The following is a 27,996-nucleotide window of genomic DNA, read 5'->3' on the forward strand; positions in this document are numbered from 1 at the left end:
GTAATGCATTCTTAAATCAATTTATTATCATTTATTAAGATATTTCTTTGTAATACAAAGCAAAAGTGAGTCAATATATATACCATTCATGAAATTAGTCAAGAGCCGTTACAAAATTCTAATGTGTTATGTAATGATATTAATTTGATAGCTAGCATGGACTTGGTTCGCTCTGGCTGCAAAGAAAACGATGTTTTACGTGTCTAGCTGAAACATAATTTTGTTTTTTTTCGTATTTCTAAAGCTTCTGGATCAGGAAATTGACGAAGATATTTGCTTACAGCATTAAATGGAATATGATATTTGACATCCTGTTTGTAACAGGTGAGCGATAAAATGATAGATTTGATCTGACACAGGCAATTAGTGAGAGCCCAAACTTCAAATCTCAAAATAATGTTTTTGGCGCTTGGTTCGATTTGGCAGAACCCCGATCATTTGTGAGGAATTTGTATTATTGTAAATATAATTAAATTAATATTTATATCATTTTACATCTATTTATATTGTTGAATTTTGATGAGAAAAATAATTTCAAGTTTACCCGGTTAAGTCACGAATGCGAAACTTCCAGATTTGTCTGGAATCTTTCAGACTTCGGTAAAGCACCCAAATCTGCAGAACAAATCTGCAATCACATTTTACTTTATTGAGTTGGTTTGAAACGCTGGTTTGTGCTAGTTTTATTAAAACAGTTATTCAAAATGGTATTACTGATTTCATTTTCTCGGAGATGGTCAACATGAGGAGCCCATTAGTCATTTGCGAAGCAATCCGTTCAGTTTGATGGCCGACGAAATCACAGATCTGTCGCAGAAATAAGTCACTAGCCTTAAGGTAGCCGTACGCTGTCCGGAGATCAAATAATCAATACTTCTTGACAGATAAAGTTTGGTTTGAAATTTTTAAAAACACTATTTTCTATTTTAGATCAAATGTATATGAAAGTATACTTTTCCTAGCAGTTTGAGCTCGGTTTTTGAAGATTCTCACTGATATTTCGATGATTAATTGACTAAATTGTATAAAAAAAACATGTTTGAAAATGCCACTTCCATGTACCCATTATGGTAATAGTGTTCCTGGAGTTTCGTAATAAATGTACCTATTATGGTAATAGTCGGTGTCACATGAGACAACTGTTAATAGGATTCAAATAATAGTTCAATAATAATTTTTAAATAAAACTATGCCTCTAAATCTTATTCCTAGTATGCAATAATTCGTCGTTCATTCTACACTGAACAAAAATTATGGGAACGGAACGCGAATTCGAAGTTTTTAAGTGATTTTAAAAACGCTGTAACGTTGTGAAAAACCTACGCATGAAGATGGGATGTACATCGTTTTTAAGCTTCATTCAAAGCTCCAAGTTTTGAGATGTAATACTTGAACGCTTGTATCTTTTTTGTGTGCAGGTGTAGCGGATAACTATATTGGAAACAAAAAATGTTTTTTTTTTTTTTTTTAAAGATTTTGTAGATTAACACAGTGTTTTATTAACCAAGTCAATTGTGAATCCAATCAACCTTATCAATCAGCATTCATTTGATTTCAAGAACGCTTCTGTAGGTCATTTTACTGCAAAACACAGTTTTGATAGAATGAAAAATTTCCCTTTTTCTAATGAATCCTTTTTTCAATAATGCGATTATTCCCAAATCAGGAGGCAGTTTTGAAAATTCCAATAAATTTTGTACAAAACTCATCATTTATTTTTCATTATTTGGCAATTTTTGCCTAATTTTTGCTTTTGCTTTGATCGATTCTCTTAATTGACTTTCCCTCAGGATAACCATGGTCTTCCGGACAGATTATGTGCCACATAATTTCAATATGCAAAGAACATCAACCAATATGTATGATATGTATTCAAAATTTAAAAAAAATAAAAACTTTCGGGATGTTAATCTGAGAGAGGGGACAAAAAAATTAACATGCATTACAAGTTCCGGTTATGATTTATCTTTTGTTAATGAGAAATTATTGTTTGTTTTTATAGTTTTCTCTTTTTATTCGGTCGGATACCAATAATTGACCGGATAGGCAGTGAACGAAATTTAAATGAGGTGTCCAAAAACTTTTGTGCCGCCTTAAAAGGTCAACCAACCATCCAACCAGTGCTCCCTTGGCCGAGTGGTTAGCGTCATAACTAACATGCCGGGTGTTCGGGTTCGATTCCCGTTCTGGTCGGGGGAATTTTTCGTCAAAGAAATTCCCTCCGACTTGCACTGTGATCACGCGTATTCTAGAGCTTGCCACTCAGAATGCATTCAAGGCGTGTTATTTGGCATAGAAATCTCAACTAAGCAAGTAATACTACGTTGAGACGGCGAAGTTCCTCTAGGAACGTTAGTGCCATTGAAGAAGAAGAAGAACCATCCAACCAGCAAAAAGTGGTTTACGCAATAGAGAAGCGAAAAACCCTCTTTTATCTCCACACAGACCAGTTGAATTCCGACCGAGAAAGAGATAAGATCCAATATTATATCCAATCCATTTGTATAAACGTGAACGGTGATTAAACCAATTTTGAAATTGTTAAATCGAAAAAGGTGTCTTTGAAGAACATTACATCGCTGAAGGTGAAATAAATAAAATCAGCATCGTGAATTAGTGCATGTTCGAACTCTCGCAACGATTTATAAAAGGTGTCCGAAAATAGCGCGAGAATTGCGGTAATCGCACCGCTCAGTTCGTTGCTGAGATCGTAAGCTGGAAAATTCAATTTCGATCCTTTGGACCGCTCTAGGAAGCGGAAGAAAATCCTTCGTCCTCGGACACACTCTGGTAAGCCCCCATCAAGCAGGATACCGAATTTCCGTTTATCTCTAGATTAGACTGTTGTTATGTGCTTACCGGTTGTAAAATAACTGCCTGTTCCTCGTTGTTAGGCTTCTGTGCTAGCTGACAGGAAAATCCCAAAGGCGTGAGGGTTGTGATGCAGTTTTCACTTCTCTTCAAGAACTGAACAAAAGATATTAACACCTAAGATTTAATTTTCAACAGAGCGGATCAAACAAATATGCTTCGGTTAGGCACGCATAGGGCTTTTTCACTACACTACTGTGCGTTCGCGCGAAAACGTGAGTTACAACTATAATAGCATAACAACCATAATATAACAACGTAAAACCATAATAGGAACATAGAAGCTATGCTTCTCAGCTTTGCAGCGATTTCGTACAACCATAATAGGAACAAGGCAGCTTTCGATATTGCGATAATTGGCACGTAGATGTAAAATTGTACAAATTATGGTGATACAAAAATACATGTTCATTTCGATAAAATCGTATGAATTGGTCTAATCACAACACCAAGAAGGTTGTAATGTATGCGTCTACACTGTGTTTGCAACAAAATAGTCACTTCACAGCATAAAAATCTCATTACTTTGACCGCATATTCCTTAGCAAAATGCTAAGAAGCAAGCATCTATGGGACACACTATTTTCAAACTAAATTTTCCACAAAAGAACAATGTTTCGCATAGAATCAAGTAGCAAAATCGACAAAGAAGAGATTTCTGATGTTTAAAAATCATATTAGAGCCTTTAAAAATAAGATATGTTTTCTAAACTAATAAAAACCCACTCGTATTACCATAATAGGTACTATTGCGATGATAGGTACTTTTACCATATATCTAGTTTTGCGAAAAAAAAAAAAATTGAATTTTTCATCAAATACACCATTTTTTATTGAAGAAACTGCATGAGCTTACACAGTAGATCTTAAATAGAACGTTTACGGTAGAAAACTTATCAACTTGTTGCATGTTCAACGAATTTAAACAGAATTTTTGGTGACGCTCTGAAATCGCGGTTTTTCTTACATAAAAATGACTCCCAAATTAATATCGTACATTTTAGCAGTTCTAAATTGGAGTATTGTAAGATATTTTCAGAAGTCTGTGGTTAAGCAAAATATTGAAATAATATTCCAAGTGTGGCAATAAAAATATTTTCTGTGGGCGGCAATATAGTTGTTGCGGCCTTATAACATGTTAACCAACTGCAAAGTCTTTAAATTGATAAGAATTTTTTGTGAATAAGATAAAAACTAGAAATAGATCTTCGTTTAAAAAATTTGGCTATAGGGGTCTGAGGTAAGTGGTTGACTGCGGCGTATCTTTTTCAAAGATATTTCAAATCAACATACAACAAATATTTAGCATAATCCAACGCAACTATGCAGTCCTATCTCGGACGCAACCCTTTGACACTTATATATGACCCGTCACCCTGATCTGGGTGACGGGTCATATATAATCAGTTTGATTCCATGTGCTAGATTAGTTCTCGATCTCGAGTTATATTGGGTTGGGGAAAAAGAAATGTCGTATATTGTCAATATATGGCAACACTTAAACATATCTTGTGTTGTACTTATCGCATCGGGTCATACTATACGGCTACTTAAAGACGACAATCTGTGCTACAAGTGTCGTTTTGACAGTGTCGTGATTGTCCTTTTCAGTCTCAAGTTATAGCCCGTCAAAGATGGGGTCCACCAAGCAAGAAATTCGCCATATTTTACGTTTTTACTACCTGCGAGGTAAAACTGCAACGAAGGCGCCCGAAAAAATTCGTGTAGTTTATGGACCCGATACTGTAACGATTCGCACAGCACAGCGTTGGTTTGATCGATTTCGTTCTGGTGTAGTGACTGTCGAAGATACACCTCGTACTGGTAGGCCAATCGTCGTGGAAACCGATAAAATCGTTGAGATCATCCAAGTAGACCGGCATGTGAGCACTCGCTCGATTGGCCAGGAACTGGGTATATACCATAAAACCGTTTGGAACCATTAGCAGAAGATTGGATTCCAAAAAAAGCTGGATGTACCACACGAGTTGACGCAAAAAATCTTTTAGACCGAATCAACGCCTGCGATGCACTGCTGAAAGAAACGAACTCGACCCATTTTTGAAGAAGATGGTGACTGGTGATGAAAAGTGGAGCACGTACGACAACCTCAAGCGAAAAAAGTCGTGGTCGAAGCGCCGTGAGCCGGCCCAAACCATCGCCAAGTCCGGATTGACGGCCAGGAAGGTTTTGCTGTGTGTTTGGTGGGATTGGAAGGGAATGATCCACTATGAGCTGCTCAACTATGGCCAGACCCCCAACTCGGTTCTCTACTGTGAGCAGCTTGACCGTTTGAAGCAGGCGATTGACTAAAAGCGGCCATAAATTATCAATTCTTCTTCTTCTTCAATGGCACTAACGTTCCTAGAGGAACTTCGCCGTCTCAACGTAGTATTACTTGCGTCATTTTTATTAGTACTTAGTTGAGATTTCTATGCCAAATAACACGCCTTGAATGCATTCTGAGTGGCAAGCTCTAGAATACGCGTGATCACAGTGTAAGTCGGAGGAAATTTCTTTGACGAAAAATTCCCCCGACCAGAACGGGAAGAAATTATCAATAGGAATGGTGTTGTTTTCCACCAGGACAAAGCTCGGCCCCACACATCTTTGATGACCCGCCAGAAGCTACGGGAGCTCGGATGGAATGTCCTATTGCACCCACCGTATAGTCCGGACCTGGCTTCAAGTGATTATAATCTCTTCCGGTCCATGTAAAACGCTCTTGGTGATACTAAGTTGGCCTCAAAAAAGGCTTGCGAAAACTGGCTGTCTGAGTTTTTTGCAAATAAGGAGGGGTGGTTTTATAAGGGGGTCTTCGTAGCCACTTGGTTACGCGTTCGCTTACCAAGCGATCGATCGTGAGTTCAAACTCAGGGCCCTCAATTGACCATCTTTGTGTTGTTATAGAATAACTACGTCCACGCAACCATCATCAGTGATGGAAATCGATCCACGGCCGAAATAAGATCGATTCATCCATACAACTGCTCTGCTCTGCAAGAAACATCGGGCTGCTGTTCTATAAATAACTCAACAATGATCAATATCAACTGTCTCCGCTGTCCGGTCTGCTGAACAATGGATGAACAGAAAGAATACCCTTACGCCTAAATGGCTACTACTGTGTAATTTACCATAATGTAATGGAACAGAAAAAAAAAACTTAACGCCTAAATGGCTACTACTAACGACTGTGTAATTTACAATTTATAGAAACATAAACATATGTACATGTACACGATTAAAACCCGGCTCTGTAACAGCTAAAATGCTAATGAGCCTAATAAATAAATAAATGAGATAAAAAAAACCCTATATATAACCCGGTTTATTGATTTTCCTACAACTTAATGAGACATCTGGATTTCGAGTTACAATTTTTTTAAACAAAAATCAATGATTTTGATAACCCACTTTTGAACATAATCACTCGTAATTGAAATTGATCAAATGATAATGAAAATTTAGATTTTGGGTAGTTTACATCATTTGTACCAAGTTTAAATAAATTCGGAGAGAGTCGCATCAAAATTTACTGTTTTTCGGCTGAATTTGGGGTAGAATTGCGCTATATGGGTATCAAATCAAAGATCCCCTACCTTTTGATTATTTGCTCTTAATTTTAGTACACACTTTTTTTATGTTGTCATTATAATTTTGCGTATTCCACAATGTCAAAAATCCAGTCGTGACTACTTCCCTCGCTTTCAGATTTACTATTACGACGTAGGATGCAAAAAAACAAATGTGCGTCTAAGAAAAATGTTTTTGGAATAAACAGGGGCCTATCCGAGTTGCGCAATTATTATTTTCATTCTCACAAAAATGAACTTGCAACTGGCTTCTTATTTTAGCTTTTTATCTACCAAGCGCAAGAACAATGAAAACGAATCACGTGAGAAGTAGGATTTGTCAAATGTGGTATAGATTTTGACGATTATTTTCCCACAAAAGTAACCAATATTGTTGGTAAGATATATTCACCGAATCTTCGCAATCAACAGAATATTCCACATTCTAAAATCGAATTGTAGTTAGTATTCGTCATCGAATATAGTATATAAAGCTAGTACGTTCGGTTGAATTTCATTTTTTATTATCATTGGCAACACTGTACAATCGGCTGAAAAAATATTTGTATAAGTTTTCTAATCAGTAGTCGGTTTATTTCGATCGGATTCAAAAGAAAAGCAATCCTGAATCGAACCCGAATTTATTATTATTGTTGCCCGCTCATATATTTAGCGCACTGACAGTTTAATTTGGGCCCCACAAGAAACTCGACCGAATCGCGCTGGGCGACGAAAGTGTTAACATAAATGTGACTTCGGCCGTCGAAGTGTTGAAAAGAGTAAAAGAGTGACTTGTGACCAGGGGTTAGACATTAATTGAATATAGGATACCCAAAATCAAAATCAATATGGCGTCATTTGTTTACCAACATATCATTTGCGAGGATTGAAATCGTTGAAATCACGGAGATAGTAAAAATAAAGAAAAATGCGCTACTTTATTTCTAACTGCATAAGCGGTTTTCATATTTCAGTTTTACGTGGAATAGTTCACATTCAACATGGAGTTTAAAGTTAGCCACTATTCGACTATATAACCGGACCGAGTTGTGAACAACAGTAATTGATAGAACCAAAATGTCAGTGAACCGCAGCAATATTGGGTACACTGGCAATATGAGGGATTTGACGTTTTAGATGGTGAGATGGTGGAATAAAAGGCCGGATAGGTTGGACAATGGATACTAAATGATTACAGCTTAAAATTTGAATTTCATCAGGTCCCAATTCATCATGCTCATATTTGTTTCAATTGTTGTTATCGATTATCATTAGGTTGCTAAGCTTAGAATGACACTTATATTCCAAGTTTCATTCAAAAGAATCTGACTCTGTAAACGATGAGTTAATTACTTTGACGAAAAACAATATGGAGATAATCAAAAATCGTAAGCCAAGGGTATTACAAACTAGCGTGAATGCTCCAAAAAAATCTTAGAATGAAGCCAAAGTTTATTTCAATCGAACTGAACCTATTGGTTTCGAAGCAATCACTGCACCTTTATCATCTAAACTTTTCCGAATCGTCAACAATAATAATTGATCAATTTCATCAACACTTCAACAGAGTTATTGTTCGAACCATAGAAACAATAATATTAATTTCAGAATCACAAAGAATGCAATTCCATAACTCTCACTTGTTGGTTTCCGTTTCTCTCCACCCACCCTTTGAACATTCATTCTTATAGCATCAAAACAAAAACAAAGGTGATTGGCAGCGTGGGGTATGAACGGACCCATCCCTTATTTTCAACCGTTGATCCAATTTAGTGAAACGCAGACGTTTCGATTGCTTATTGAGTCCAAGGAAAGCGGGTGTAGAACGAGTGGATTAACTAGAAGCAATCAATCATTTTCAGAGATATCCTTCCCCCCCCCCCCAAACGAGATGTCGCTTCGGGTTGGGTTTGTCCGTCAGCAGTTTTATTTTTTCCCATCGGGAAATGAGCAGCAGGATGACAAAAAAATTGAATCAATCATCTCGATTGGTGGGAATGTGGCGAAAAAAAGAATATCGTTCCCCATCGTTGAATAATGCATCCCGTTTCGAAGGGAGGGTTAGCTATCTATGTATACACGGAAGCTGGAGCATTTCATCCAGTCTCATCCGACTTAATGAAGTGGATAATAGTGATCTGATTCACTTACATGAAAAGTGGTTTGACGATCAAGCACGGGGACGACGATTAACACAGACAAATAGTATACTAACACCGAAAGCCGACACTTACAACCACCTACACAGACAGGTACCTTGTTACGGTCATCGCTTAAGGTTAGTTACAGGTGGTGTTCAATGGATGAAGGGCCACAACGCCGTCCGTACTCACGGTTTGGTTGATTTGTATTTACCTTGTAAGAATGGCAGCCACGGTCCACGCGGCCAGACAAATCATGAGTGCTCTCGTCTTGGTGCAAACGTAGCCGGCCTTCAATGGTTCACAGATGGCGTAGTAGCGCTCGAAGGATATTGCCAGGATCGTTAGGACACTGGCGTGCGCCACCGTCAGCTCGACAAAGGGTACCGCCTTGCCTGTTGGATGACATGGAGAGAAAAGATGCGGGTGTGATAAGAGTCTTGAACAAAAACGGAAATCAATTCAATGTATCTGCTTTCGCTGAAAAACTAAAAACAACCACGCCAACAGGTCTCGAGTAGGAACAAGCAGTCAATTATTTTTTGTATATGTTTTGCATCGGAGAAATTTACACAAATAAATCGCCGGACTGTGAAAGCCGCTTGATTCGGCCGTGTTGCATCCGCCAGATGCACTCCGCTGCAAATAATTCGTTACATCGAGCCACTCAGATGTTGTTCAAACAAACCGACCGATGTTTAATATTTGCTCGAGCGTTGCGAAGTAGCGACTACAAACAGTCTATATAGACGGTTTATAGCATGCGATAAATTATTTCGTGGAAAAGGTGCTTCTCACTCGTCTTGCGTTTAATTGTCTGGGAATTCGGCTTGAGGCGATAGGATAAACACAATCCCACATGGGCTAATTAATTGTTGGTATATCTTGAGCGGTTTAAATTTTTTACTAAAATGTCCATATCCAAAAATTTGAATATAAAGGGCCTGATTCTCGAATACACTTCACGGTGGAAACGAAATAAACGGCACGCCATTGAACTACGTTTTACGAGTAAGTGAAGTGTCGAAGACAATAATGAGTTTTCAGGCAGAATGAGCACTATTCGAATAAAAAAATCATTGATGAAAATTAACTTCGAATAAAAAAATCATTGATGAAAATTAACTTCGAATAAAAAAATCATTGATGAAAATTAACTTTTTCGTATCAAACTGGTATTCAATGTGAGTGGAAAACTTTGTTTTCTTCATGTGATATAATAATCTCATACAAAAATTTTATCTGAAGATAATTTGATATTATAATGATAAGTTTAGTGGGAAACTAATCTCGTATCCAGATGTCGACACCGTACCGTTGTCATTGCGGATACGTTTCATTCCGTTTCATCATTTCCACCATGAAGTGTATTCTAAGTGTATTTGAGAATCAGGCCCAAAATATCCATGCTTATCTAAATTTAGTGTAATCCAGATCCGAGATTGTACGATGAGTTGGTTTTTCTTTCAATTGTTATTTATAAGTCTACCAGTAACGCACTTTTATTTCGTGGTTTCAATGTAGAAATTTATTGCCTCATCACTTTACTACTTAGCAAATGGAAGATCTAGTCACTTGTAACCCGGAATCATAGATCCAGCTCTTTGTGTTTGATTTAATTTTCGAAGAGCTGGAACATCTCCGCTTTTTAAGCCGCAGAGAGTGCAAACTATATGATTATTTAGCTCGATAGAGGCTAAGAGAAAGGGTAGTCAGATTATATATTCCATTTTTAACGCCGCTATCTCTTGAAATATGTATATTCATATAGACCGCATAGTTTTACTAGCAACACCGCTCCAGTGAGAAGCAAAAACTCTCGCGTTTTACCTCTTTTCCCATTCGCTGCTCTCCGCAAATGGTGACGTAATGATGACTTAATTTTTCTTGTATCATTTATTGCTTTGCACTTGTCTGTGCAGTGGGTTTCGCTATAGTAAAATGGGACGATATATGCGGTTCAAACTTGTATGCAGGCTTCGAAAATAGTGTGCCATGTTTGATACAGCTCGAATATGCAAACAACAGTCTTCTTTCCTCTCTTAGTTTAATCACTAAAAGTTACACAAGTGATTACTGACATTCATACAAGTATCTGAATGATCCTCTCATATTTGGTTATATGTTCGTGAGAGTTTACTTGCATGACACATTGTGTCTCATTCGATTTTGATCGAAATCCAAACACTGTATGCTATACATCACAATCCCATAGATTATATATGGTTTAAATTGATGAACATTGAGAGCATTCCCATTTCCCCATACATTTGTTCTGTCCAGTTTTGTGCTTTCCCGAACAGAGCTGTCAATAACGGGCAACTTATGCAGCCGCTAGATGAGAAACAACGAAGGGGGATAGCGAAAAGAGTATATTTGCTAAGTAAACTCTACCCCTGCATAGTCAGTAAGCTGTCACTAGCGTGTAAGTATTGCATCTCCTCTGAGGAAAATTCTCAGAAACTTTTTTATGCACTATGAACTATAGGGTGGCAATGGATGAATGGAAAAAATTTCATCATCGAATTTCAAAAACCGTCCCAAACGATCGATTTTCGACCAAAAATTTTTTTTCGAGATCGAGATCTCGCATTTTTATACATTTTTAAGTCATTTGGCATAAAAAAATCGATTTTCCAAATTCCCTTTACTAACCCCCACTAACCTAACACTTTGCACAGGTCATTTTTTGGGCCAATAAACAAAATGTATATGGTCGGTTTTTTAAATTTGACATGACCATTTTCCCTGCCGCCCTAGTGATGGTTTCCTTGAAACTGTAGTTCCGGACTTTCTAGTTATTTCAAATATCTTAATCCCCAAAACTGAAAAATTTAGATCAAAATAACGTAAAATACCTCTAACTTCATACCATCCCGCCACTGCTATGCAATGTGTCTTATTTACACATGAGAGAAAACTACAGAGAGGTTGATACCGGACAAAATAGCTGTCAAAATCGGGCCAACTACTTATTGGTTGATGGCTGAGAGTTGCCAGTAATAATTCAGTGTATACTTCTACTTCATGTACTCGCAGTACATATTCTCGAACTAGTTGGAAGACAAACAATAACATAAAAATACAATTTGTTGTAAAATCATGAGCAATTTAACACTACACAAACCAAATGTTGCTATTTATAAATTAAATTAAATTAAATGATGATGATGACCCACCTCATACCCCTACAAAGGTTTGAACTGGCCGATTTATCTAATAGATAATATTTATATTTAACCAAATTAAGATATCAGTATTATAAAACAAAACAGCGAAATGACTCTGTTGCAGGCATGAATTTCTATTAATCGAACATCATAAATAGGCAAAAACTTTAAAAGAAAAACAATGGTCCTATCCTTATCGACATTATCATAATGATAATCCCAACTTCAGACCCAAAGTTTTTTTAAGGCATGTCAAGAAAATTTCCAACCCGGGAAGATCCTTGACAGATTGGGAATCGAACCCAATATCTAAAAGTGTCTACTTAGAACATGATAGAGATCTGCCACATTCACAAATACTCGATATAACCATCTTATGATAAGATAGTTTACGACAATTCTGAATGAGCTATCCCCATTCCAGTTTCCACTTCAGACCCACATAAAAATTTCATTATATATCAGTGTTCTGCCAGTGTTCCATTAACATAGTCCAGGCCGACCAAACGCGCGCGAGGCTCAAACTCTCGTAGACAACGCTTATTACTTTTTTTTTTACAATATACATAAACAAAACAAAACAAAAAATCATCATCATCAGTACGAACATGGTAGTTTAACCTGTAAATAAATTTTATTAATTTTTATCAATTGCAAACATAAATGAATGATTTAGGAAAAATTATAAAACCTGTTTACAAAACAGATTTTACGTGTGAAATACACATTTTCTTGAACTCTGCCATTGTTGCCGCACGTTTAATTTCTCTGGGCATCGAATTGAAGAAATTTATACCTTTATATAACAACGAGTTCTGCGACCTACTAAACATAAAGTTGGGTGTTCTTGCATCATTCGCGTTTCTTGTATTGTATCTATGAACATCACTTCCTCTTTCAATTCGATCACACAAATATCGAGGCAGCATATCGTTCAAAATTTTGAAGATGAACACCATTGTCATGTAATAAATTCTCTGCTTCACAGATAGCCACTGTAGCGCGTCCAACATCAAACTGGAGGAAGTGTATCTACTACATCTTAAAATCAAACGCATTACTTTATTTTGTAAACGCTGCAATCTCGTTAATTGTGTATTATTTGCAAGGAAGAGGATCGACGAGCAAAAATCTATGTGCGGTGAAATCAATGATTTATACAATTTAATTTTACTGTTTATTGTCAACTCTTTCTTCAAACGACACAAAACGCCGTACTTCTTGGCAATCTTTTTGATGACATTATTGATGTGAGACTTGAAAGTTAACGTGTCATCAATAATAACTCCTAAGTATTTGATTTCTTTCACGCGTTCTAATGTCTCACCATCTATTTCAAAATTTACGTCAATACTGGAGTTTGCTGCAGAAATGAGCATGTATTTTGTTTTGCCAACATTTAACTTTAATTGTTTAAATTTAAGCCACTGAGCCAGAGAATGCAAATCTTCGTCTATGTGTTCCGCGGTTTCTTTTATATCCTTAGCTGCGATGAACAGGACAGTATCATCCGCGAACAAATTAATGTCACAGTATCGTAAAATTCGTCGCAGATCATTTATGTATAAAATAAACAAAATGGGCCCTAAAACACTTCCCTGTGGCACCCCGAGTGAGTTGCCAATGGGATCGGAAACAGAATCGTTGAAACGAGTCTTTTGAGTTCTATCGCACAAATAGCTTTCAAACTAGGATTGGGCGATTTCGGATCGATTCTTAGAAGATCGATCTTTTCCATTCCGATTTCCGATTTTTTTAATCGATCTTTTGTATTCGAGAAAATCGAGAAAATCGATTTTTTTACTTTAGATCTTTTCGATCTTTTTGTAGATTTGTTTTTCAGTATACATCGATTTTTTTTATCTCACCAAAGGTCACCTAACATTTTTTTAAACATAATGCCATCATTTGGATAACTTCTTCTAAGATTTACTTCTGTACAAATGCTGACAGAGACAGAACTAGCAGCAGCTACTGAGAGAATGAACTGTGAGCGGATGCGCATAGGATCCTGAACCTGATGTTGACGTCAATTATAGGCGAAAGGTTGTTTTCTAGATCTGGCGCCAAAATCAAGAATCGGTTTCGACTAAATGACAGATGTATGGCGCGATTGGCTTTTATGGGATCATTGTCAGTTGAGTTCTGGGCGGTTGTTAAATTTATAATAATACTTTTTCAATTAATTTATCAAATAAAATGACTTCCTGACGGCACAAGATGAATGCCCTGTGGCTGTGGCTTTCATGCTGAGAAACAAAACAAAATGCTTTTGATATTTCAATAGCAATATGAAATTTGTTATCCCTGTTCAAAGAAACGACAGCATTCATATAGAATAAGCAGATAAATCGACAAAAAGCTTTGGATTTTTCAAAAATCGATTCAACAAAGATCGATTCTTTGGTACCGATTTAATCAGTGGATCGATCCCTACGCCATTTGGGAGAATCGATTCGATAAGATCGATCTTTTTATAAAGATCGCCCAATCCTATTTCAAACCATTTGTACGCCATCCCTACAATTCCAATGCGCTTCAGTGTTTGTAACAATAAGGGCCTAGAAATTGTTTCAAAAGCGCGTTTAAGATCCAGAAATACCGCAAATATAGTCTCTTTCGCCTCGATATTCTCTTTCCATTTTGCTAATACCAGATTCAGCGCGGTTTCACAAGAGTGTCCCTCTCGATATCCCGACTGTTCTGGAATTAGCAAACTGTTATTATCTATAAAATGTATCAGCTGACCTTTCACAACAAGTTCTACCAGTTTCTCTAATATGTGCAGCATGTTAATAGGGCGGTACTCTTCGGCTTTATCCGTCCCATTAACTTTGGGGATTGGAATCACAAGGGATTCCTTCCAAACCGTTGGCACGTGCCCAGTTCGTAAAGAGTCATTTATCAGGTCCAGCAGATCGTGTCCAATGATGTGAAAGCAATCTTGAATCACTTTCGCGTTGACATTATCGGTACCAGCCGATTTTTGCAATGAAAAACAGATACCTTTCAATTCAACAAAAGTGATAGGTGAAAAACAATCTAGTCTGCTATTGATAGTAATCGGCTGTATTATTTCGTCAGGTTCTCTGACCAACGCAATACTTTGGTTGATCAGCAGAACACTATTAACGAAATAAATGTTAAATTTCTCTGCAATAATTTGGTCTGACTGTTCTTCTGACCCTCCGAAAACTATGGAACGCGGTATACTATTTTTCGAATTTAATAATGTTTTTAATATTCTCCATAGCCCTTTACTATTATTTTGATGTTCATCGATTTTCCTCTGTATATATTCACATCTAGTCTTTTTCAAGGCCCGTGAATATATGTTCCGCGCTAAGGTGTACATGTTCCAATGGTTTTCTGAATTAGTTCTCAAAAACTTTTTGTACTTTTTGTCTCTTTTGCGTTTGAGGCGCATCAGATCCAAAGAGTACCAGCTGTTCGAATTGCTCAAATCAATATGTTTTTCAACTACTAATTTATTCGTACACTCTCTCAAAATATTAGTTAGAACAGCTGCTTTATCATTCAGATGTCCAGTCATTGCCACAAAATCCAGGCTTGCCGACACAAGCTGAGACAAGGATTCTTTAGAATATCGTTTCCAACATTTGATCTTTACTTTATTTCCATCACTGTCATGCTGTCCATTCTCAATGTATACAAAAATTGTCTCATGGTCAGTTATTTTAAATTTGGCCTCGGTCGAAGAATGAACAGTAGCAAAATTTGAAAAGACGTGATCAATCAGAGTTCTACTATGTTTAGAAATTCTAGTAGCTTCGAGAACCGTTTGTTTCAAGTTGAAATAATGCGATAATTGTTTCAATTGATTCGAATTTCGTACATTGAGCCAGTCAATATTAAAATCACCAGCAATTACATTTAATTTACTGCAATCAACGATATTTTCCCACCAGTTCTCCAAAATTTCAATAAATCGCTGGTCACTGGAACTAGGGGAATGGTATACAATTCCATAATTTCCTATCTGCATGCCCCTTTCAACTGAAATAGCCAAGAACCAATTATTTTCAACAGCTTCGTTTAACCGAATGTAGGCATACAAACTACCATGTTCGCCGAAAAAAAAAGGTTTTTACATTCATTACATACATTCATACATTACATTGTATGAATGTATGATTCGGGCGTGCACAAATAAAAAAACATTGCAACATTTGGAAACATAACTTCTTGTGTTGTTTGGTATCCCTGTTGTTCGCATTTGGTCTAAGAAAAAGCAAAAAAAGAAGTATGAAGCCAGTTGTCTCCTCAACTCTCAAGTTCATACCAAGGCGCCTAGAAGTATATACTAAGGTGGGCCAACTTGCTAAAACCACTCTTCAGCCATCTTGGAAGTCTACTGTGTTTTGTTTGTAAACAAAACACAATACGCTATTGCCGAAGCTCGCTCGTGATCAGTCTGTCTCTTTCACGCTACAAGCAAATAATTCCCCTTCTACTTTCTTCCGTGCTGTTTTCATATACCGCTCCCCTAACCAACTTAGTGACGAAACGGCCTCACCTAGTACCATAGACCCGTCTTGGTTCATACATGGAGCTGCTGGTGTTATAACTTGTCAAACTCATACAGTGTTGCCATTCATGCTCGTATGTTTAAAAAAAGAACAATGCCACCGTTTTCCCCTTACGCACATTTACCTCTTACCACTCTACCATACCATCAACCATAAACCATAAACATGTATCAATGATCAAGTGACGGCGATCGACTCACATTGCGAGCCAACGCCGTATTGCAGGCAAATGGCAACCGAATGGTAAATAACAACCGCTCCGATCGGACTCAAATAGAAAACATGTGAAAGAGTTCAAGAACAGTGAAAAAAGCTTGAACTCTCAAAACTGAATTTTATTCTATACCAATTTTGTTCATTCATATAGCATTTGAAAGAAACAAGCTCTGATTACTGCGGCACAAAACTTCACTACATTTGGTTAAGGCTACTTCAAGTAACTTAATTTTCAAATTAGGCTTTGCAAAAGGAATTACATTGCTTAAAAGTGGTATCTCTCATTCATGCAATAGATTATTTTTAAAATTACACAAATGAAGTTTCAATACTTGTCTAACCATTGATCAAAATATCCGACAAATCTTTTGGCATATTGTAAAGTGACAGTAAAAAAATATACGATGTTATATACTACTTTCAGGTACTGTGAGTAACTTTTACAAGTAACGTCCACGCGTAATCTGGGAAAGCAAATAGAGCAAAAAGAGATTTTTTTTTCCTAAATAACTAAATAAATACATGTTTAACAATCATCATTTCACGTTCGCTCAGTACTAAAACGAGAATGTTTGAAAATATTGATAGCAAAAAATCCATTTTGGGCGAGACGAAGTTTGCCAGGGCAGCTAGTATTTAAATAAAAATTCTTCTGATTTGGCCTTATTTAATTACACTCATGAACCACACCAACTGAATAGCAGACTAGACCAACTAGAAAATCGATGTACAGTTCAATGGTAAAGTTGAATCCTTCACAATCCAGGATTCAGAACCACTCCTCCTAATTATCATGTCTTTTTCCTGAAAAAGTCACAGGAGGGTTGTGTCCGAGACACGACCGCATATTTGACGTAGGATTCCGTTAGGCTATTTGTCGATTTTGGATGTTTGAAGAATTACATCGTTAAACTCTTTGATAATGATTTGGTGGCCCTGAAAAGGGCCGGTTGTTTGGTTGTTGGGTATTGTTTGTTCACTCCACCAGTGTTTACCGAGTGATGAGGACAGAAAGATGGTAAACAGTCGTTGGAATCAGATGAAAGATACCGAAGTGGAATGAGATATGATGAAAACCGCCCTCTGTGATCCTAGACGAGATGCCTCTTGGGTCATGTATACAGAAATAAAGAAAAAAAAATATTTTTTTTCTGTATTACAGTGACTTTCAACGCTTCTGGCTGGTTCGTCACTTTTACCTTCCATTTTGGAAGAATGTCGGGAGTGAGAATTGAAATCGTGATCTTGAGCGAGAGAAGTATGGATGTCACCTCCACGCCAGATCGGCTCCAAGAAAAAAAATACTCTCCAATGTAATATAAGTTAACTACCAATACCGAACAGAACTATCAATTTATCTCATCAGTGTAAACATATTACTTTAACATAGAGAAAACATATTTGAAATGGAAAAGGTAATTTTCTTTAATAATTTATACTTTCGGATTGTCTATTCAACCCAATGCGAATTTTAATTGGACTAACAACACCTAAAAATATATGTAGAGCATATGGGAAATCAAATTTCTAATATCTCTTCACTTTTCCCATTTTTCTCGTCGTATAAACTTTCCTTGGGTGAAAATGAACACAATAAAACAGACAGCTTAAACCAAACGACCCGTTCTTGAGCGGGAACACACCTTGGTTTTTATTCATGAAAATTGAAATAAATCTTTTCATATATATATATATCAAGTCATTTTTAACACAACTGCTACCATATACAATTTGACACTTATACTTGTGCTAAATTTTTCACAATGCATGATCGATCATTGCAACCAACATTAAAGTTCCAAATTTAAATTTTATTTGCTAGAATTAATCGTATCACTTCACCTTACTTGCAATATAAAAGTGCCCCCGACTTGCATATATTTGAGATGCCGATTTCCTCCAGGCAGCTTGGTCTTGATGTCTCCGTTAGGGAATACATTTCGGAAGGAACAAAAGCTCCACCTACATTCATGTATTTGCAATGCTGATTTCCCCCAGGCAGCTTGATTTTGATGTCTCTGTTAGGAAATACATTTCGATAGCAACAAAAACTCCCCATACTTTCATGTATTTGCAATGTCGATTTCCTCCAGGCAGTTTGGTTTGGATCTCTCTGTTAGGGACCCGCCGCATGTGTCGTCAATTTCGACCAATCAGAAGTGGGTATTTCCGTGAGGATAGGGGTTGAGATTTTTCAATTGTTCGATAGTTTGTTTCATGACATATATTATTTTTTTCAATATTAAAAATTGTTATGTAGTGCCTAAATCGATTGACGCAAAAATTTCAACAAACCATCGTGAAATGACAGAGTAATAGGCGTTTGAAATTGGACAATTTTCACGATGTGCTCGATTTTCCTACGTCGAATGAAATTATTATATTTCGAAAAAAAGTATGACTACTTCTCTAGCTTCCCGTATACACCCAGTTTTTTTTTACGCGGGGGATACGTACCTCGTAAAAAAACCGCGCTAATTGGAAAATCCGCGTAAAAAACGCGTTAATTGGAAAATTCGCGTAAAAAAACCTCGTAAAAAACCTTAATTGCTTTTCCTTTTTTTTTATCCCATTTATTTATTTTAGGCTCATTAGCCTTTTAGCTGTAACAGAGCCGGACAGCGGAGACAGTTGATTGATCATTGTTGAGTTATTTATAGAACAGCAGCCCGATGTGTCTTGCAGAGCAGAGCAGTCGTATGGATGAATCGATCTAATTTCGACCGTGGATCGATCTCCATCGCTGTTGATTGTTGCGTGGACGTAGCTATTCTGTAACAACACAAAGATGGTCAATGAGGGCCCTGAGTTTTGAACTCACGATCGATCGCTTACTAAGCGAACGCGCAACCAATGTGGCTACGGAGACCCCCAATTGCTTTTCCTTATCAGAAGATTTTTTTTTAAACGTGAGTTTTAAAACCAAGCTGGCCTATAGGGCTCTCATCGTTAAAGCCGCTGCGTCTAAACCCAAGTCGATTCGAGGGAGTGATATTATTTGCTATATTGTTGATTACATTCTAAAAACCTGAGTAGAAGTTTTCTTCAATCGACACGCGACAATCTGTTAATATAAACATTAACAGACAATATAACAATATAAACAGCTCAAAATTCCGTTGCTATCCAGCCTTATCATTATGCCGTACGCCAAGCTCTACGTGATAAACAACACACAAAATTTAATTACTATTTTAATGAACCTGCATTTAATTTGAGTTGAATTCCATTGCGAGTGACAACGTGAGCGATGAGAGCACTATGGAGCGAGAAAGAGCTGGATGAAAACAGGCAGATAAAAGGGCCAAAGTCAAAATTCCGGTTTTACATCCCATCACAGGACTCAGCAGAATAAGCCATGGAAGAAGGTCATGGATGCGACAGATTCGGTGGCTGGCCATCGCAGCCAACGAAGTCCACACCAGCAGAGTGTCCACCATATGTCTAATGAAATTTCACCACAGGACAGCACTCTCAAAGTGAGCGGAAATTATAATTAGCAAGGAAATGTCCCGGCAGTGTCGTTACCCGTATTTTCTATCCGGCTAACCAGCTGAAGGGAAACCTTTGTACCATTTTAGAGGTCGTAGGCCTTACGTCCCTGTGAACTGTACCGGGCGTTACAATTAGAGAGGTAATGAATATTAAGCTTGCGTCGGTGGGCAATTTCGAGAGTCAATTTATTCGATTGCCATAGCAATGAAAAACAACGACACCTGCATCTGCTGACACGTGGACTTATTTCCTTCTGAACAGTAATTGGTAAGACACTCCTGCTGGTTCGTTGAATCGTTCTTTGCAGAAGCTCCCGTGGTTTTGAGTTGTGTAATAGGATTTCCAGCAATCTGTATTCATTGCAGCGAAAGATAATGCACTAAAGAGTGGTAAATCTGACGTAGAAAACCTCGAACGAGTTATGCATTCTGACGGGCTTTCCGGACGAAGAGTGTTTGAGTGGGAGAACCCCCGGGGGAAGGATCTCTGTGAATGAAAGTATTATTTTTAACTCCACTCTAAACCATCTCCGACAAGCAAATATGAAGTATCCATTGATGGTCCACTTGTGGGGGAACGTTGCGGCCCTCGAGAGTGGATTTTCGATTATTCCGATTGTTGGTGTGGTTCACTGGGGTGTCTCTCCGACAGATATCCAGAAACATGAAACAAAAATTAATATGATAGATGTGAATGGGCTTTATTTTCTCCGAGCATGTGATGTTGAATTCTCCAGCCATTCGCTGTCAGACAAAAAGTTGAAAGTGTATCTTAAATAACTTGAATGGGACTTTTTTCAAAGATAGTCACCGATAAAACATTCCCATTTGTCAAAATAATCCCAAACAATCCCATTACACACCCTGGTGCACACGCGCCGTCACAATGAGTGGACGAATTTGGGTCACAGCGCCACAAATATCTTCGGAATGCCATAATAGAATCTCACTACGCAAACAAATCCAGCAGCAGCTTTTTCCGACTGACAACAAGTGGAAAATTTCCTGCCAGCAAACGAATGGAAAGCTTTCCGTGGTGATTTCCACCATACTGCGTGCTGCTGATTGAGTGGAGTTTCTTTAAATATTAGCGAGAAGATCCCATTCGGAGAACGGTCAACTTCACCATTCGTGCTAGGATGTTTGACCCTAACCTCAGAGAGTTGCGAACTGGGTCGTGTTTGCATTTCGTTGGGATGAATGATGAATTGGGAATGAGCTGTGGATGCTGCTTGCAAATGCTTTCTAGCGCCACATATAGTCACACTGTTCTCTTTTTCGGGCGTTGAAGCAGTTGTTTGTTGAAGGATAGATGGTTAGCTTTCAAATGTGAAGTGGCTGTTTCGCTGTGAGATAGTGTTTGCCAAGCTCGTGTCTTTTTTATACTTTCGAAAACAGCGCATCACTTTACTTTGCTGGAAATCTGACTGCGATGATGTTTTTTTTCTTTTATCATGCTCTTTGAAGCTACCATGATAGCTTGATAACATGCTACATTGACTTTCTTAACACTAGACAAACAGCAAATATGGTATAGTAACATATGAAGGACGCAGAGAAGGACAGTGCAATGGGGTTTTTATGTCACAATGACACGTTCTTTGTGTATGAGGTAAGTCCTAGTTCTGCAGTGATAATTGCAGAGCAGTATTCTGTTTGAAGAAAGTATCATCAAATTGATCCAGGCAGGTGCCCGTGTACCAACATCCATGATCCTTGTACGTAGGAGTCCTATTTTCTTCCGTGCGATTTACAGCTTTTCAAATATTCTCCCAATGCATTAACATAGAGTATAGCGCAATTCCATGCCAAAATAAACCTTAGGGAAGCCGCGGGTAAGACGGACAGTGGGGGTATAATGGACAGGTGGTTGATTTGTATAGTTGCATTATGAATTTCAAATTTCTGTTGATGGGAAACCCATCTACATGCTATTCTATAATATTTAAACCTTCAATGAATTCTGATCAAAAGTGGAATAGAGAAGCAAAAAACCGATAATCGAACATGATTCCGCGTGTGGATGTAACTTTTGCAGCTTCGATATTAAGCATTTTGAGTGGTTTAATTGCAAAATTGAATTCGCTGATGGTTATATTTCAGTTTGTGAGTTGACAGAGAAGCGGTATTAGGTATGTATGGAAATGGTAAATTTAAATTATATAAAATAATTGCACTGGGGGGTGAAACGGACAGTCACATCCATAATCACATCCAATGCATGATGGAAAGTGAAGGGAAGAATATTGAAGACTTTTTTATATTGCTTTCTCTTTTTGTTCTATTTCAGTTATTGAACGCACAAACACTGAGAGAGAGTGAAATTATTCCTCTCGCGAGCGATAAACCTCTACGCTTCGTATATTATGAACACTGTCCATATACCCCCCCCCACTACATGTCCATTATACCCGCACCGATAAAAATTTTCTACTTTTCGGCTTGCGTTACTTTCAGTAAAAAACATGAAAAAACAAATTTTTATAAAACATTTGGCCACTTATTTCTAAAACCAGTATACTGTAAGAAATTGCTTTAATATTTTTGAAAACATGAATTTCCAATGATACAATTGAAGTCTTCCTTAACATGTCCGTCTTACCCCCATCTCCCCTATATATTATGTGGTGGTAGCTACTTGTTCCGATTTTTTTAAACCTTGTACATAAGGTGGTTCTTCATAGATCGCAAAGAAATATGTATCAATCGATTGGAAATATTTCTACACGTCTTTCACAATAAAGAAATTATATATTTTTTAACCATAAACAAATGGATAAATGTAAAATATCAAGCATATACAAAAAAGGACGCATTTTGTCCTGTCAGTGAAACACACACACCAGTTGTCGGGTTTTCCCCGAATGGACTTGATATTTCAAAGCATCTACACCCAAGCTAGCGTTGTCAGAAAGCATTTCATTTTCGGCAGAAACCATGCCATTTCGTGCCTTGAAGCGTCAAATGGCAAAATAAAATCATCTGTCCCCCAACGCTTTCAAGTATTTGTATGTATGGAAGCAGACATCTCTTTTTTTTTCATCTTTTTTTTGGGATTGCACCCAAAAAATAAAGTCCAAACGACGTCAACGGGGATCGAACCAAAGCCGGCTGGAATGCAAAGCTGTTTCACACGACCACGCTATCCACATAGCTAATGATGCTGTTGAGAAAATGCGTGATAATATTGCACCTGATTATAAAATGAAGTTGGAAAGTGTTTTCTAAGAGTAAAAAGGAGAGCAATATCTATTTCGGTCTGGGCCGTGTATGTGGCAAATTTTGCGGAATGCTTGTTTGTCTTTTGTTTCGCTCGCTCGTATTAATCTTATATTGCTGTACCCAGGGATGCCATCCATGATTTTAAAAAATCAGGAAGAATGAAAATAAAATTAGGAGAAATCAGGATAGCTCACATTGGGTTGTCAAAAAAGTTAATGTCGATTTTTGGGAAACAAAAAACATCATTTTCAATCAAAGCATTATAATTTAATTTTATATCCATAGTTCTGTTTCACAGCTTAAATATTTTATCCTCCCAGAACATGTTTGCTTCCTCGTCCTCGTACATTCCAAATCCCACCAGAACCAGAGTATATCTCCCTTCGGGTGAAGACCAGATATGTAAAAGAATTAATAAGCATGGTATAAATCCTTGCATAAGCGGAAATGCTAGTGTTTCGCCTGACTTTTTGATCGTTTATATTTTTTTCGAAAAACCTACAGCATCACTACAGTCAATTGCAGAGTAATCAAATTTTCACTGAATTCATCATCCATGCTTTGGAATAAATCTTTACTCAACAAATGAGGAAAGCATATCAGTAGACTTGTTGATTTTTTCCTGATTTTTATGATATTTAGTACGGTTATAGATATATTTACCATAGCCCGATCATCAAAGTTTATTCTACTTTGAATCGGAACAAATTACATATAAAATATTTTTATGCTGACCATGTATTAAAAAAATCTTGAGTAATTTTATACTCTGAAACGTATTCCTACACTTATAACTCTGGGGATACATTTACATACACATTATCCTCAATGAAGCAAAGTTGTTCCTCAAACTTTATCTCGTTGTAATTTCATAAATTCGTCAGACAATTTGGTTTCATGGAATTTTCTAGCACTATTTTGGGAAGCCAGGGAACAATTGAGAGTAGAGATAAAAAAAAGTTAAGTACAAAGTTTTACTTAAGATTTTATGTAAGATATATACAAGTGCAAACCGGAGAACTATCATGACAGAAAACTTTGGTATGGAAACTGGTATATTTATTACGAACTAGCTGACCCGCCAAATTTCGACCCGCCCAAAATTTCTTTTTTTGTCATCAATACCTTCAAACATTCACGTTTTCTTACTAAGCGCAAGTTCATGAGTCCAATCGCAGAACTGTTCATTAATTGATCTTCTAATCGACCCCGTTCAATTTACTTTTCACTAAAAAAATCCTAGTACTTCTACCAAAACTTCTACCATTATAATATCATATGTTTCTCCGCTACATGTAATAAATGTTTGATACAGAATATATGATAGAATAAAGACAGACCCCTCCCTCCTTCTCCCCTTAGAGAGGGGGGGGCATGAGTGTCTATTCACCATACAAACGTTTCGTGCCCCCTGAAATATTCGCATGCCAAATTTGACTCCATTTGCTTGATTGGTTTTCGAGTTATGCAGAAATTTGTTTTTCATTTGTATGACAGCACACCTTAGCACATTAAGCGTGCACATTTTGGGGCAAATTTGCACGCTTCTTTTGTTCGTATTCCACAAATGAGATCGAAATGATTCCCTTCGATGTGGATGAGACGGAGACGAGCCATCGGTAGGCCTTGTTAGATTCTTGGCAAACTAAGGATTTAACCTACACGTGTAGAAAACATGGGTTATTTCGTAATCCATCCGTAACAGACGGAACGCGAAACAGAAAATCTCGTGAGCGTCCGCAATGTGTTAAGAGAGGGGGGAGGAGTGTCGAACTGCCATAGAAACATTTATTGCATCCTAAAACCTCCACAGAACCTCCAAATTTGGTTCCGTTTGCTTGATTAGTTCTCGAGATATGCAGAAATTTGTGTTTCATTTGTATGGCAGACCACCTTAGAGAGGGGGAGGAGTGTCGAACCACCTTAGAAATGTTTCTTCCCTATAAAACCACCACATGTGAAATTGAGTTCCTTTTGCTTAATTAGTTCTTGAATTATGCGGAAATGTATGCTTCATTTGTATGGCAGTATGGCATATGTAATAAATCGGGATGACAAAACATGAGCTAAAAATCAATTTTAGTTGTACAAGCAGCAGAACCACCCGCTGTCTCACAGAATACACTGAACAATGATCTGATATTAATAAATCTCACAAAAAGTAGCGAATTTTCCAAAGTTTTCCGACTAAAGCCTCAAATTCGATTAGAAAATTTTTACACGAACTATTTCCAGTTTCCTGATTGGTTGTTTGTTTTGACAGAAACATGTGTTCAAAAATTATATCGCAAAATTAGCAAGAATATCTTTTAATTCGAAAAGTCAGAGGGTGTCAGTTTTACTCTGATTTCCCTTACATCTCCATCCGTTGATTTTTCACGAAGTTATAGAATTTCGAAAACCACGTTGTTCTGCCATACTAACTATTTCTAGAGAATATTTTGGTTGTTGAATGAAAAATAATATAATATAATAATTGTAAGCGTGTTGGAATGTTTTAACGATCTAAAGAATGAAACGATCTGGATGAAAGTGTGTTTGTAGATGACACTTCCGGTTCGATTTTCAATGTAAATGCCTGCATTGTTGATATATTGAACCTTCACTCACGCTTGTGATCGTGTCGTTGGTGAAATCTTTAGGAAAACTTTTTGTACATTTCCCATCTGCCGTGCAGGGCGATAAAAGTTACTGCATGGGACAAGAATAATGTTTGTGATAACAATTAATAATGAAACAGATAGTTCTTCTTCTTCTTCAATGGCACTAACGTTCCTAGAGGAACTTCGCCGTCTCAACGTAGTATTACTTGCGTCCTTTTTATTAGTACTTAGTTGAGATTTCTATGCCAAATAACACGCATTGAATGCATTCTGAGTGGCAAGCTCTAGAATACGCGTGATCACAGTGCAAGTCGGAGGAAATTTCTTTGACGAAAAAATCCCCCGACCAGAACGGGAATCGAACCCGAACACCCGGCATGTTAGTTATGACGCTAACCACTCGGCCAAGGGATAGTAGTGTGGCCGGATACGGGATATCCGGCAAGTTTCGAGGCCGGATGGCCGGATATTCGGCTCTTTATTTGCGAATACGAAACTGGTACAAACTACATGTATGCATGAAGAAAATAAAGAATAACATTTTAGTTTATTATTGGACTAGTTACTGAAGTGAACGATGCCTACACACATTTTCACATAAAAATAATGAGCTATGATTAAAATTTAATGAATATCCTTTAATGTTTTCTGCAAGGAATATTAAACAGAACATTTTCTGTTAAGGGTTTTTGATGATGAAATTTACGTTTATGTATTGAAATAATTTGAATACTAGTTGAGTAAGAGTAAATACTATGAATTCGAATATAACAAAGAACATCAATAAATTATTTCACCACAAATCAAATTAAACGAAACAAAAAAAAACGAAACTGAATTAAAGCTTACACTTGACGCTCACGACACCTTTTCGGACAGTTTCAACGAGGCGGTAAATAAAAATGACAGTCAGCGTCGCGTTCAGGGAAAAAATCTCATTGCCAACGAAATCGACTGTTCTGCGAAAGCATTTCGAATCGATCGCAATCATGGTTCTTACGTTTGGTAGTTATTAAACTCCAAGCAGGACCCCCAATTGACAAGGTTACTAGAGTTTATCGTTCAGCTCTTTGCAGTAGTGTTTACAGCAAAAGACTGTTCTCTGAAGATGGCCTGGTGTACAAATCAGGCTTATATACAATGCTCAAGTATGCGTTTACCCGTCGAGACGTGTACCGATTAGGTACCGATTAGGAATTGCCCTCCAACTTGACACGTAATTCTTCACAGCCGCCCTCGCAGGATTTCCCTTCCCAGCGGAGCGCCGATTAGGTAGTTCCCTTCAACATAACGCGCACCCCGTCACAACTACTCTCGTGGGGTACCATCTGTTATGGCGGGTTTACATTAGGGAGATCTATAGCTATAGATGGATTTATTCACGTGAATATAGGTGTAAACGGGTGAGAATAAATATGATACACTTATTCGAGGTATATATAACTTGAATAAATTCAGCATATGTAAACGCTTGTGAATTTCTCACTGTTGAGAAATCACTAAAGTTGGATGCAGTTCTACTTCAGGTGAATAAATTCACCGAAAATATGAATATATTCATTATAGAAGTTCACGCTAGTGTAAACAGTTGATGCGATTTCAATAAATCTCATCATATTTCTTCACATGAATATATCACTAGTCTAAACCCACCCTTAGACCAGTCCTTTCAGATGTTCACCTTAACGGTCAGGCGTTTTTTTATCTGTATTATAGTGATTTTCAACTCATTTGGCTGGTTCGTCACTTTTTACTTCCATTTTTGGAAGAATGTCGGGAGTGAGAATTGAACTCGTGGCCTTTAGCGTGAGAGGCATGGATGTTACCACTACGCCAGATCGCCTCCACAACGGTCAGGCGTTATCAGCACGCTGATCGGTCCTCCTCTTCCGTCATAATGCGTATGATTGCACGGTTCACTATATTCCAGGTGCCTTCGTCACGACACATTTCCTCCACGATATTCCCAGCATGCAGGCAGGTAGCCCTACTCGCCTTTCAGTGAATCTAAAATGTACCATTATCCGCCATGTCCCATTCCTGCTGCGACTTCGAAAGTGATTGTACTCTCGCTGTTTTTCGGATGCCGTTGGTTACCTTGAGTCTATAGCACTCGCCGTCTTCCGCAAGGGTGATGCCGATCGGAATCATGTC

At 37.5% G+C, this 27,996-nt stretch overlaps 1 protein-coding gene across 2 annotated transcripts in view; it reads right to left on the reverse strand.

Moving 5' to 3' along the window:
- Positions 1-27,996, reverse strand: part of LOC129766954 (growth hormone secretagogue receptor type 1) — a 162,024-nt gene that overhangs the window by 94,713 nt on the left and 39,315 nt on the right. For both annotated transcript variants that reach the window (XM_055767641.1, XM_055767578.1), the window contains exon 3: positions 8,802-8,982. In XM_055767641.1, coding sequence (XP_055623616.1) covers positions 8,802-8,982 — 181 coding nt within the window. The remainder of the gene's footprint in view (positions 1-8,801; positions 8,983-27,996) is intronic.

The sequence above is a fragment of the Toxorhynchites rutilus genome, chromosome 1 (assembly GCF_029784135.1).
Source record: "Toxorhynchites rutilus septentrionalis strain SRP chromosome 1, ASM2978413v1, whole genome shotgun sequence".
In the NCBI taxonomy this organism is placed as follows: Eukaryota; Metazoa; Arthropoda; class Insecta; order Diptera; family Culicidae; genus Toxorhynchites; species Toxorhynchites rutilus.